The sequence below is a fragment of the Osmerus eperlanus genome, chromosome 9, assembly GCF_963692335.1.
Source record: "Osmerus eperlanus chromosome 9, fOsmEpe2.1, whole genome shotgun sequence".
NCBI lineage: Eukaryota > Metazoa > Chordata > Actinopteri > Osmeriformes > Osmeridae > Osmerus > Osmerus eperlanus.
In genome coordinates this window covers 9,513,890-9,526,761 of record NC_085026.1, presented here as the reverse complement: position 1 = coordinate 9,526,761, position 12,872 = coordinate 9,513,890, and the positions used below count along the sequence as shown (strand labels likewise).

At 38.1% G+C, this 12,872-nt stretch overlaps 2 protein-coding genes across 4 annotated transcripts; both read right to left on the bottom strand.

The window, feature by feature from the left end:
• Positions 1–1,591: 1,591 nt before the first annotated feature.
• On the bottom strand, positions 1,592–7,755 carry ldah (lipid droplet associated hydrolase). 2 transcript variants are annotated; one of them, XM_062468765.1, is made up of 8 exons: positions 7,646–7,755; positions 6,598–6,769; positions 6,120–6,278; positions 5,635–5,769; positions 4,984–5,153; positions 3,342–3,582; positions 2,887–2,969; positions 1,592–2,513 (listed from the first exon to the last, which is right to left on the bottom strand). In XM_062468765.1, exons 3-8 carry the CDS (start codon positions 6,274–6,276, stop codon positions 2,325–2,327), a joined length of 975 nt encoding a protein of 324 aa, XP_062324749.1. In that variant the 5' UTR covers positions 6,277–6,278; positions 6,598–6,769; positions 7,646–7,755; the 3' UTR covers positions 1,592–2,324. The 2 variants fall into 2 exon arrangements, with proteins under 2 accessions (XP_062324749.1, XP_062324750.1); XM_062468766.1 differs by having other exon boundaries at positions 6,630–6,769.
• A 1,754-nt stretch (positions 7,756–9,509) lies between these two features.
• Positions 9,510–12,852, bottom strand: kcnk17 (potassium channel, subfamily K, member 17). 2 transcript variants are annotated; one of them, XM_062470180.1, is made up of 6 exons: positions 12,570–12,852; positions 12,311–12,465; positions 11,245–11,359; positions 10,647–10,813; positions 10,322–10,490; positions 9,510–9,900 (listed from the first exon to the last, which is right to left on the bottom strand). In XM_062470180.1, the coding sequence occupies exons 1-6, from the start codon at positions 12,625–12,627 to the stop codon at positions 9,668–9,670; spliced, it is 897 nt and encodes a 298-aa protein (XP_062326164.1). In that variant the 5' UTR covers positions 12,628–12,852; the 3' UTR covers positions 9,510–9,667. The 2 variants fall into 2 exon arrangements, with proteins under 2 accessions (XP_062326164.1, XP_062326163.1); XM_062470179.1 differs by having other exon boundaries at positions 12,311–12,852.
• Positions 12,853–12,872: the final 20 nt, after the last annotated feature.

Here is a 12,872-nt window from a genome sequence, read left to right as displayed (position 1 = left end):
TGATCCTTCCTACCACAGGAGCAAGGCGCATAATCCAACAGGCTAGAGAGTTTGATGTTTACGTTTTCGTTTCAGAGTGTAAGAGAGACTGTGCCAACAGGCTAGATTTTTGGTTTTAAGTTTCAGTTAGTGAGTTGTGAGCAAACGTATTTTGGACAGCCAGTCCATTCCCCATCATTTACAGTGTAATTCTGCTCTTATAGTTTGGGCAACACTTTACCACTAAGTTACATTATCGATGTAACATTATCATTAATGTAACTACATATCAATATCTATAATAATATTATTACATAGGGACTGCTATGTAGTTACACTTCATTATGGTTTAGTATAAGTTATTCCACAAGTGAATCTTGGTATGGGGGATGTTGGGTTTTCCAGCTAGGGGTAAGTGGATGTTTCCATACACTTTCGTTATGACCTATACTGCTAACACTTAATACAATTTCATTATACAGCAATTCCTACAATGTTAGTATAGGTATTGCTTTGTAGTTACATTGTAGTTGATGTAACCTTAGTGTAAAGTATCACCAGTGTTTGTTTTTCAAGTGCAATGTGTACTCATGAACATGAGTTAAAGCCTTGGTGGATTCTGTCAGACATACTGTGTGGTATGTCCTAACATGTCAGTTTTTCTCAAACGGGCAAGAAGTGTTCAGAGTACTTAACATAGAAACTATGGTGGAGAGAGAGCTCTGCAGACCTATTCCTGCTGCAGGACCTTCCGGAGAGGAAACTTTTGGACACCTCTGGTGGAGGCGGGCAGGGGTTTGGGGCAGGTGGTGGAAACCCTGGGAGAAGTGTGTTGGCAACGGCCCAACTACTGTTTACTGAGTGTAGACAACGGGAAAGGAAGGATTGTTTGGGAGGATAAGAACAATGTGTTTACTTTTACTCTCATGTGGTATGGGCATTGTGTGCTTAGAGGAAGGACATGGGTGTCTATGCCATGTCGTTAATTTATAAACAATGCCTAACTACACTGTACATGGCTTGGCTCTATAATAAAATTACTGTAAAGTAAATGTAAAAACTATGTATTTCTCCATACACGCTTACTTGCCAATTTCAGGTCAGGGTGAATGTGTGCACAATCATGTCATTATATGAATAGACATTATACGTTTCCTGTTATATACGCTCATTCACAATAGTGCCCTCTGCTGGACAAACAATTACAGATCAAGTACTTGCACAATGTTATGATGTTATGCTGAAGAAACATTGGAGCCATCTCACATCCGACATTGCCATCAACCTTCAAAAATACACTGCCTTTGAAATCCTTGCAAGCAGCTGTGCTTGCTTCATAAAATACTCTGCATACGCAAATGCCAACTTTGCAGCTCAAAATGTCCTACACTCTTTCATCCAATGGGAACCTACAGGGTTCACATACAATATTTTGATAGGCAGTTAAAAAAACATTGGATGCAAGTGATTTTTTAAATTTTTATAAATATGTTGGGATTTATTCACTATTGACCATGACACTTAATCAGGCTCAATTATTTATTTGAAAGGTAGTTAATTTCTATTAAGGATGCAAATTAAAACAATACTTTAAAATGTACTTTTCCTACAATGGGTTCCTAGTGTTTTATTAGCAAGGAATCTTGTTTCAAGGCTTGAAAAACACGTAACAAAACATTATCATAGGTACTTTCCATTTATAAATTAAGACACACAAACTAAATATATTGGTCCAATGCCTCCCTCTCAATATTACTTGACGCAGATTGGTCAAGTGCTAGTTTACATTTACATTTTACATTTAGTCATTTAGCAGACGCTCTTATCCAGAGCGACTTACAGTAAGTACAGGGACATTCTCCCCAAAGCAAGTAGGGTGAAGTGCCTTGCCCAAGGACACAACGTCATTTTGCACGGCCGGGAATTGAACTGGCAACCTTCGGATTACTAGCCTGCTTCCCTCACCGCTCAGCCACCTGACGCCCCTAGTTTGAAGTGAAATTCTCAAAAACAAAGGAAGAGGAAAATACATCATGGCAAACCTTGTTTGGTCCCCAAGTGGACATTATGAGGTAGGCTGTAAGCGGTTTTATAAGTGTTACTTCAAAGTGTGTTTTTCAAAACTTCAGGCTGATTGTTCTGTTTAACCATTAGCAAAAACTTTTACTAACTAATGGGGTCCAACTGTTTGACTGTCAAAAGCGATTGTAAATAAATCATTTATGAATGAGTCTTCAAGAATCAATGGTTATATATCAGTACATAAAATACCCATTGTCCATCTGGTACCCATACTGTTTGTAGTTTCAATATGATCTTGCATATTATGTTGAAAACAACTTTAATTATGTTTGCACATCACTTTGGATCCATTCAAAAATCAGACTGGCAACTTCCTTCCCGGCATCCAAGACAAAGGCATGGCGAATTCCATTTTCACAGAGTTTTATATCTCCATCTGGGAAATCTCTCTTCATGTCATGGTAGTACTGCATGGGGCACCAGTGGTCACTGGCTCCATAATAAAACAACAGCTACCGGTACAAATGTTCATAAAACAAATGTTAATGTTAACAAATGATAAGCAACAGTTCCTACTGATTTAAAAAGTAACTGCACAGTGACACTTCCTTCCCTTTTGGGTCTTCAGATATTCAATATTCAAGTGTGAATAATTCTGGGTAACACTATACACCATTTACCTCCTGAAAGTGTGTTTTACTGATCCAGCCCTATCAGTGTCTTCTCTTATTAACCACTGAAAAAGCTATTTTGTTTTTAAGATTGAATCTTAGCTTGAAATCCTTTTCAAATATTGTAATACTTCTTTGGACTATACCACCACAATATGTTTAAGGATTTACAACAATGGAGTGAGTCAATTTCTTAACTGTTGAACCTTGTTACCTTGTTGAGATTTTGATTGATGGTAATGTTGTCTCTTGCCAGAACCTTCCTCATCTCTTGACCACCCATGTACATTGCATTGGCTAAAAAGAAACATTGTATGTAATGACTATTAGTGGGGTTTTAAATCTAAATACTACATAATGCAAACATATTTATAAGTGAGTTGTAAATGTTAAGTTAAAGTGACATGTTATAGGGGAAACCGGGCAAGTTGTCATAGGTGACTTTTATTCAAAAGTGCAATAAGGCAACTTGTCCATGCAATTTGTGGTCATCTATTTTGGTAGATGTAAGAAAAGTCAGAACACTGAGATCATGAAAACGTGTGTTTTCATTGGCATTTCACAATGCTAATGAACTAGTCTGTAGTCCTAATACTGTAACTCAAATGTATCCAATCTGTGAGAAACTGCTAAAAATAATAAAAATGACAGCTTGCTAGCCAGACTCACCTGCACAGTCCACACTAAAGAGACTAACAGTAGCTGGTATAACAGTGTGGTCCAATGAGCGCAGCCCACCAAAGATCAGCTTCACTATGGCGGCCTTAAGTGTCTCTGGCAGCAAGGAGAGCAGGAAGATGGGCAAGTAAGTAATGTAACGCAGGTGGCATAGCACTGGAGTCATGACCTTCCCCTGAGGAGTCTGGGCCATGCGTTCAATCGTAGGGAAGAGAAGGACAGACTTCACCACCTGCCAATGAGGGCAAGAATGAAACAGAAAAGTATATTTCTTTGAAAAATCTGTGCATTTAAGTACAGTTGACCATGAAAATAACACAACTATGGGTCTTGTTTCCTTCATATTGTTCAATTAGTAGTCTCCTTCAGACAGATGGGTAATATGAACGTTAATCCTGTCACATATATATATATCTACACCTTTTTGTGCTCTATAATAATGTAATGCTAGGGTACTCTAGCACCACAGTTCAATTAGAATCATCTATGAAACATCTCCCCGTGTTGCTATGAGGGGTGCAGGCTGGAAACAAAGATATGGTCAAACCATTTAAATTCCAGCAACATGTTGCAGCCACCTTCGACAGGGAAAAGAGCCATGGGTATTTATTACCTTGGTTTAGCCTCGCCAGTGTAATCAGTCAACCATAAATCCTATCTTTGAAAACCATAGAGGTAGAGTCTATGATTCCAGGTGATAAGGAGTACTGCCTCTCATCCCAAGACATCAAGGTTGATGACAGATGATCTGCATAGAAGATATTCAGACCCTTTTTGATTAACTACCAACTGGTTCTAATTAGTTAGGCCCCATCAAGACTACATTCCTATAAACAAAGAAAGGGGGGGGGGGGGGGGTCAAAAGTCAGTTGTCTCTTAGGCCCTTAACCTAGCTTATATAACTGTTTTCACTTTTCTGGGAAGGCATTCCAATAGACACTGGAACGGTGATGCTGGATTTGCTTCCATAAAGCGAAGAGGTGGTCCAGCACCATATTTAATACCCATGGGTTTGGAATGTCCAATAAGCTCATATTAGGTATGATGTCCACATACTTTTGGCAATATACTGTAGTGTATAACTTGGAGTTTAGGGATGAGTTAAAGATGCTCCCACATCAGTCGATCATGATCAGAAAATCTTTCACCAATGGTGCAAATAGATGAGTAGTGTTATACTGCCCTCTGTTGGTTCGATGTGGCAAAGTTTGCATACGTCTACTCAAACACACAGCCGTTGACATCAGTCCACAGCTGAAGACTACGAAAAGCTGTGGCGGCTGCAAACGCACTTAATTCCTCCAGAAATTGTACCCCTCTGTAGTTCTTGAATCTTTTAATTGTTCAGTCAATAGACGTGTAATCAAAGAATGGAGAGGGTAGGTCACTCAATATGCCAGAAGTATCAGTGACAGGTTCTAACTGAGCCTCAGTGATGGGGCTTGGGGTAAGAAACGACAGGGCCAATACAGGGCCCTGCACGACACTCATATAAAGGTTTAGATGATATGAGGGCGAGTTTAAGAAACCACCTTTCCTAATGATCCCAGGAGACAGATAATTACATTTTTAGCTGAATTTATTGCAGTTGTGCGTGTGTACTGAAAACCCAAACATAAGAGATCAGACTCACCTGAAGTTCAGGATCCCTTTTTATCATCTCCAGTATGATGTAGCAACCAATGGAATGGCCTATGAGAACTAGCTGGGTAGCTCTTGGAACATTTTCCCTAAGGAAGGCTAGCTTGTGCTCTATCTGACCATTAAGACCAAACACGTCATTCACTGACGTCACAGGTGGATCTGTAAAGAAAACAGAAAATAAGTCTCCATAATGTTTTTAATAGCTTTTTTCTAAAGCAAAACAGAGAGCTTAAATAAGTAGTTGACTAATAATGCATATAAATACTCAATATTTATAATTTTTATCATGATTTTCTGCAGAAAAATGAAAGGCTTTTATAAAGCCTGTCAACATGCTAATGCTAACCAGTCAAAACAAAAAAGAAAAATATGAAACTTAAACATATACTTTACTTCCCTAAAGAAATAAAAAAAACTCAATCTTGGATTCTTATACATTTATATTATTTGTTGACATATTCATAAAATAAATGATTTGATTTCACGTCTGTGGCTATAATGTTTAAATCAGTGGCCAAGATGGCAAATTGAATCCCAAGCTTCATGTTTACTGACACGTTTAGAAGTGTTATTCAGAAGGGGTCTACATCTTTGTTTTCTGTGTGTATAGTGAGTATGTACGGTGATGAATGTCCACTACCTTCAATCATGTCCATAGTGTCAGGGGGCACACAGTGGCCAGCATGGCTCACTGCCCACACAGGATAGCGACTGCCAAACTTTTGATGAAGTGCTTGCATAAAGGTCTTGTAGAAGTCAACAACTCCTGGATTGCCTGTAGAGAAAAGGTTTACATGGCTAGATCAAACATCCTTATGAATGCATGTTTGTCCAATGTAGTCAGAAAAGGTATGTTTAAAACGAAACCTTTATTTAATTACATTACAGACTTCAAGAGCAGCAGGAGGTATCTAACTAGATGTCAATGTTATTTAGCACTCGCTAAACTATGTTCCTTTATTTTGTTAATTATTTTTAAAGACAAGAAGCAATTATCCCAGGATGATGGTGCTGCAAGCACTATCAGAGTTAGTATCAAGAACCTCACCTGGTCGCTTAAGCTCTTCTAAATTACATTTCTACAAGTACTGCTTCCATATTTTTTACTGACTGACATACACTGACCTGGAATGATGAGAAAAATAAGTTTAGGGGGAGCTTGCAGGGAGGAGCCAGAATGTTGTTTGAAGGAAGTGCCAATTTTGAGGACTTCTGTGACAGCGCCACAGCAGTATAAATGCTCTGTGGTTTCATCCCTAGCCCCCAACGCAGAGCATTCCATCTCTAAACCAAGAGAAAGGGATCAAAATCAAATAAAATGCATTTTTGTCATTTGAATCCCTCCTAGGATAGAATCAGTCATCTAAACCTTTGTTTTAAAATCTGGGCCTGAGTTATAAACACTGGTTTATAGATTTGACTATATTATGACATGTAGAAAAGTACATTCTTGTGCATGCAATAAAGGGGGTTTATAAACATGCCTACTCCTACAATATGCTACAGATCTCCAAACAATCTTTTTTTGTGCAGCCCAAAAACTTATAATTGAGGACTCTCACAGTCTGCTAGGTAAACTGCTAGTAAAACAATGTGAACATACTAATATAATTCCTTAATGAAACACTTTTGGACCTGCGTTCTCAGTGATAGATGAGCACAAGGTGTGGGTGTGGCTTTTCAGGCCCTGCCGGTCTGCCAGTAAGATTCCTTCAAAAGGGCTGTTCAACCAACTAAAGGTTTTGAAGTGTTTTGGTCAGTGCAATTGGAAAAACCTAAGAAGAAAGATGAGACTTGATCAAAACAACATAGCAAACATAAAAGTTTGAGCACTTTAGTAAACAAAAATGTATATTTTAAATAAATGTATCCATATTTTATTTCAGATTAATATTGGCATTGAATTGTCCATTTTGGCAAAGACATGAAAAGAGCAGTCGTACATTCATTGCATTCTAGAATCACACGTCTCAGGAAAAAAGATAGGACAGTCAAGCAGAGGCCCAATTGAATGTACTTGTATCTTTTCTGTTCTCCTTAGGCTATATACTTATGCAGCCGTAGTGGAAATAAGAGTTGCAAAATTCAAGATTGTATTAGTTCTATTCGTATTTTTGTAAATACAGCTCTGGAAAAAATACAGAAAAGTTGAGAAGGACAATTTTGAGTTTGCAGTGGCCTCATTTAAAATGAAATAGAAGGGTAAAAAAGTTAAATCTGTTAGGTATAATAAATCACTGTTTCTTATGTTACGATAGTTCAAAAGACCACCACTTAAGGCCAATAGAGGACAATATTCACTATCTAAATTATATGCATATACAATAAATATTGTGCAACATGTTAGGCAGGTAAAACACAAGGTCCAGGCTTACAACCATCAGTCACATTTACACTATAACGTTGTATTTAACGTTGTATTTACACTTCAATGTTTTAGGTCACGATGTACTAGCCTTAGTCAAACATATTCTTTGTACTATTGATGCTTCATATTAAATAAGACAGAAATGATCTTAGCGTAACTAGTGCTAGCTAATGCTAGCGCAATAGATGAGTAATGCTCACTAACAAGCAACGTTGTTTGCTTTCAAATGTTTGCTAAAGAAAACAGCCTATAAATTAAATATCTATTCTAGATAGAGACATACCACATGGTTGTAGAGCAGCAAACTAATTCAGTGAGGTAAAGGTACCCAGCTGTCTTTCAGAGCAAAACGTAAACCGCTTCTCAAAGGAATCTCGTTTCCGGTTTATTGCTCATAAACGTTTCAAAATAAAAGTATAATGTGAAGAAAAAAAAGTACCTTCCCAAAAAGGTCAGGATACAGCTACAACAACATAAACCAGATCAAAATTGTAGCTACGAATTAGTCTAAAAACGGCCACTGAATCCTACACATACTTCAAACAACTCAAAAACGTGCCATCTGAGGAAATTATTGGAAGACTGAAATCTTGGTATGTGTTATGCGGACAGAAGCAATACCTGGATGGAAAGACCAGAATGAGGACTTTACAAGGGGAAGACCAAGACAGTGGATTTCAGGAGAAACTATGGAACTGCTGACTGACGGCCAATCTGGTGACCATCATGGACAAATGTAAACGATCCATGAAATTCGGGTCAGGCAGAGAGGATGCCAGACTGTTTCTACCTCAGTGCTTGACAGAGCAGACAATCCTACTTCAGTGTCTGACAACAAGATTTGTACAAGAGTTTCTTCCTAGCTGCCAACAGCAAACATCATCATCAACAAAGTATCTGGATTACTGAACACCACCACAACATAACAGGAAGAGTTCTGAAGCTAGGAAGGACTTTTCTCTTTGCCTAGAAACTCTTTTTACATTTTATGATTATATTAAAATAAGTGTTTGTTGCATTCATATAGATATTTATAGAATTTTTATTCCTTGTGGAGATTCCTCATCTTATATCAGATTTACAGTTTTATGTCAGCTGCTTGAAACATTTATCATTAATATATACCTACTATATATATTCTGATATATACAAAGCAAACCAGAGTACCATACTTGTATGCTAACAGTAATCAGGCTATATGGACATTGGACATTTGAGCACTGGTATTGTACTAGTATACAGCCCTGTAGTACAGTAGGTCCAATAAACATGAAACATTTACTTGAGATATTGAGTGTTTTTGACTGTTGTGAAAAACAAAATAAATACTAAAATGCATTACATGTGAATTTGAATACCTGTAGAAAGAACATATATACCTTACAGCCTGAACTCAAAATGAACAAAACCACAATATATTGAATCAAAAATCTAAACATGTTTTTGTTTAAATTGTTGAAGAAATTTCAAATTGTCATGTTTGCACACCATAGGTACATGCAAAATAAAGTCATCATGTTTTGTAATTAGCAAACATTTGTGGGTACGCGTTGACTTTTTTTTGACTCATGACGTTTTATCGCAATTAGCATCTTTGTTATACCTATCACTCGTCCAAGCTGATACAACAAACACTTTGCATTTTAAAGCATCTGTCGTCTGTGGATCAGACTCAGCTCTTGGGACATTGTGGAATATTTAGTTGACTAGCCTTAAACCATTACATTACAGTTAGCTTTGAGGAGAAATGGCTTATAATAGAGCAGTTGTTTCTCCATTATTGTTTTCCCATAGAATTTCAGAAAGCTGAGGAAATTGTTATTGTAAGGCCTATGTATATGAATACAGTGGTCTGTATCATCAACAAACTTACTGCAGAAAAATGTCAAACCCACCTTTGTTTATTTATAGCATTTTAACAGAAATAATTTGGCGAGGAAGCACTGTTACATAGGAAGATTGATTTTAACTGAGGAATAACCCACTGACTAGAACATTAAAATGTGCACTTGAAAAGGAAAATCAAAACTAACAAATGTTTTCAGACATTCATCTTCTATACCTTATATATTATCTAAGTAACTAAAACATTTAAATAACATGAAATATTTTTTACATTTTGATTCAATGTTAAAAGTGTCTCATTGTAGGAAAATGCCATTGCTGGCCAACTGCCGGCAACCAAATTATGTTGACAGTTGCAAATTGATAAAACACTAGTATCACAGGTGTCAGCCCTTGAATCATCAAAGTTCTTAAGCTATATAGAATTGAAGATTAAGTCATTCATGTCTCATTTAATTAATTATCCATTCAGTGTGACATCCTTGACCCCTTCTGCCTCTGGGGCTAGGACAGCAGGTTCCTCATCCTGGCAGTCATCTGTAGAGCTCCCCCAATGCTTGACATGGGCATTAAGCCTCTCCAGAATATCAATGGAGTGGTTTATAATGAGGGCCAACCATGCCAAGCCAAAGAAGATCCAAGAGGCCATGAGAACGCTGTACCAGCCTGGGTAGACAACGTCAGGGTTGCTGTCTAAAGATGTGGGATGGATTTTGGGAAGGGAACAGTCAGACAATTAGATTTGTATCAGTGTAGCTAGGTAAACTGACTGAACTCACTCCTCATGCAGATGTTTCTAATTTACTAGATGATCTGGCAAGACAATGCTAGGTCATGTTAGGTCATGTGATGTCATGTAGGGGGTTTGTTTGTTTGCCTCCTCCCAGCAGTTTAGTTTTCAGCACTACAACTTTATCTAGTAATCACCAGTATGTGTCTTTAGATTCTGCACTTAGTACTATAATGAGCATGTCTAGAATTGTAGATCAAATGGATATCAATATGTGACTCTTCTGTGTAAACATTGTTAACATCAGCCTAGTGTACATTTACGATATTGATAGTGGGGGTTTCAGGGTGAGATTATTGCAAACCCGGCCATAGTGTATTATACCTGCAACATAGTCACCAAAGCCAATGGTGCTAAGAGTGATGAAACAGTAGTAGATGCCCTTAGAGTAGTTCCAGCCCTCTTGCTGTTCAAACACCATCATGGGCATCACAAAAAACAACGCTGCCCCACAGAGGTAGGACACCAGGTGAACCATAAACCTAGTGCACCTCTAATGAAGAGGAATGGAATGGACATATTAGTATTACTTTTTTTGACAATTAAATAAATGCCATGAAAGGACCATACTATTCTTCACGTTTTTGCATAGCCCTACACTCAATAGGTACCTTATACTTTTCATTGTTCTGCGCAATAGAGTTCTCACCCTGTAGTTGGTTTTTCCCTGTAGGAAGTCACAGGTTTTCCTCCCTATGACCAGCATGTACTTCCCCACTCTATTAAGGACCACCATGTTGAGGGGGATCCCAAAAAGAGCAAAGAACACACAGAAGATCTGACCAGCCATCGTGCGTGGGCTCATGTTTCCATAACCTAAGACACATAAGTACTGACAGATCACAGATCCAACCAATAATTTAGAATGATTATTAATGGTATGCATATGACATTTGGCTAAACCCTTGTGTTATCTTCGGGTCATTCTGACCCATCAGTCATTGTGACCCACCGTCGTATTGCGACAACTTTACCGCATACAAAAACAAAGTGAGGAATTTTCTTTTAACCGTCAGGCTGTCTCAGACCCCCCACATTGCGAAGGTTAAAATAAAATGCTATTTATTTGTTTTGTATTGGGTAAAATTGGGTAAACACAACGATGGTTGTTGTGAACCTTTGGGTCATGTGACCCGAAGGCAGCACAAGGGTTAACATATTATTTCTATTCAGGGCATAGTTATCTGAAAACAGAGGTATATTTGAACAAAGACTTGATACATTACTGGGATAACTTATGGTCCTACCTATGGTAGTGACTACAGTAGCAGCAAACACAGTAGAGCTAGAGAACTTCCAGAGACCATCCATTGTCTGATTGCCTTTCAGACTGACCCCTACTTTCAGGGCATCTTGAATTACCTGAAAATCACAATATGGACAGTAAAGGTTTAATCAGAAAGCTAAACTAGAATTCCACACATAAAGCAATGGTAGGGAACAGGTGGCCGTGAGCCCAGACCGGCCTTTCTCCATGTCCAGACACGAGAATAGTGTGAGATTGAGCCAAGTCCCCTTTTCATCTAATAATGATTCCTCTTTACAGTGAATCTAAAGTGGATTATGTTGTTTATATATGTACAATGTTTTATGACAAATATGTAATTGTGAAAGTGTTTTATATGTTTAAATGTTTGGCAATGCTTTATAAATGCGAGCTAGTTGTTATCTTCTGTAGAGGGGTGGAACAGCTCCCTAAAACACTCAAAATGGACATTCCACTGGCACTTGGCTGTCTGTGTTTCCATACAACTCTCAGATGGCCATACACAACATGTTTGTAGGGGACAAAATATTTAACTGAAAAAAATCACCAATTGCACTTTTAAGTCTGATCCCTGTATGTACCTGTTCATTAGTTGGTCATTCGTTTACATTGTTTCCACCTTGTGGTCAGTTTTGTAACTGCGTTACCAATAGATACTGAAAACTGTAGGCTAGTTAGAAGACGAAGCGTAGAGAAAGGAAGTGCTTATCAATGCGCAGTTTGATCAGCATCCAACCTAACATTTAGGCCATCTTGGTGGCATTTGCAGTTAGTTTGTTTTTATGATTAACAGTGCAGTGTTGCTTAATACAAGATAAACAATTGTAACTCATATGAAAGGCCTAATTCAATATGAAGACACCACAGTCCCACAGAAGCTTTAAGATTCTTAAAAAAAACTGTCTCTATTCACTCCCACAATAAATACTGATTTCGCTTGTCAGTGAATTCATTGTAAAAAATGTCATTTATAAATACTAAGCACATTCCCCAATCTCCAATTCTATTTTAATTGTATTCAATATTAATCCAATATTTTCACTTACTGCTGACACTGTTTCCAAACCCTCCTGTTTCAGGCAGGGGAAGGTGTTGAGTAGCCTTATCTTCCCCTCCAGAATGCGGCTTATATCCTCCTGAACCAGACGTCCTTCCAACTTCCAGAACACCACCCCGCCGATCAACACATAGGCCACGTACACTGCCCCCAACATCAGGATGGAAGGCACTTTAGCCTGGGTGCACTTTTGAAAGAAGCCCATGGTGGTGCTTCAATAGGGTTGAAAGAGCCTGAGCTAATCTTACTTGTATGGCTAGGCTGAAGAAGTGTAGGGGTTAAGGCTGTCTGGGCTTCCCTTCCCATGCAATGTAGGCAAAGCAATCTTAGACCACACTCCTGTTTCAAGCTCTCTGTGGCCTGACATGCAAATATAAAAAGGTAGAATTCTAAATTGAAGGATTAAGAGGTCATTATTGGACATTGGTAAAGACCTGCTAAAAGTTTTGTTTAATAAGAGTTTATAACAGGAAAACCTGTGAGCCTTGTATACAAAAGGACCAATACAAAATTCAAGACCATTAGAACCAGGCATGAAGGAAGGCGTTAAT

Excerpts from the sequence above, each read along its gene's own strand:
- ldah (XM_062468765.1), bottom strand. The coding sequence starts at position 6,276 with ATGGAATGCTCTGCGTTGGGGGCTAGGGATGAAACCACAGAGCATTTA. Across the intron at positions 5,154-5,634 it reads CACTATGGACATGATTGAAG|ATCCACCTGTGACGTCAGTG; the intron begins GTAGTGGACATT and ends TTTTCTTTACAG. Across the intron at positions 2,514-2,886 it reads TCAATCAAAATCTCAACAAG|CTGTTGTTTTATTATGGAGC; the intron begins GTAACAAGGTTC and ends TTGTACCGGTAG.
- kcnk17 (XM_062470179.1), bottom strand. The coding sequence starts at position 12,526 with ATGGGCTTCTTTCAAAAGTGCACCCAGGCTAAAGTGCCTTCCATCCTG. Across the intron at positions 10,491-10,646 it reads AGGGAAAAACCAACTACAGG|AGGTGCACTAGGTTTATGGT; the intron begins GTGAGAACTCTA and ends CCTCTTCATTAG. Across the intron at positions 9,901-10,321 it reads CTTTGGTGACTATGTTGCAG|ACAGCAACCCTGACGTTGTC; the intron begins GTATAATACACT and ends CCACATCTTTAG.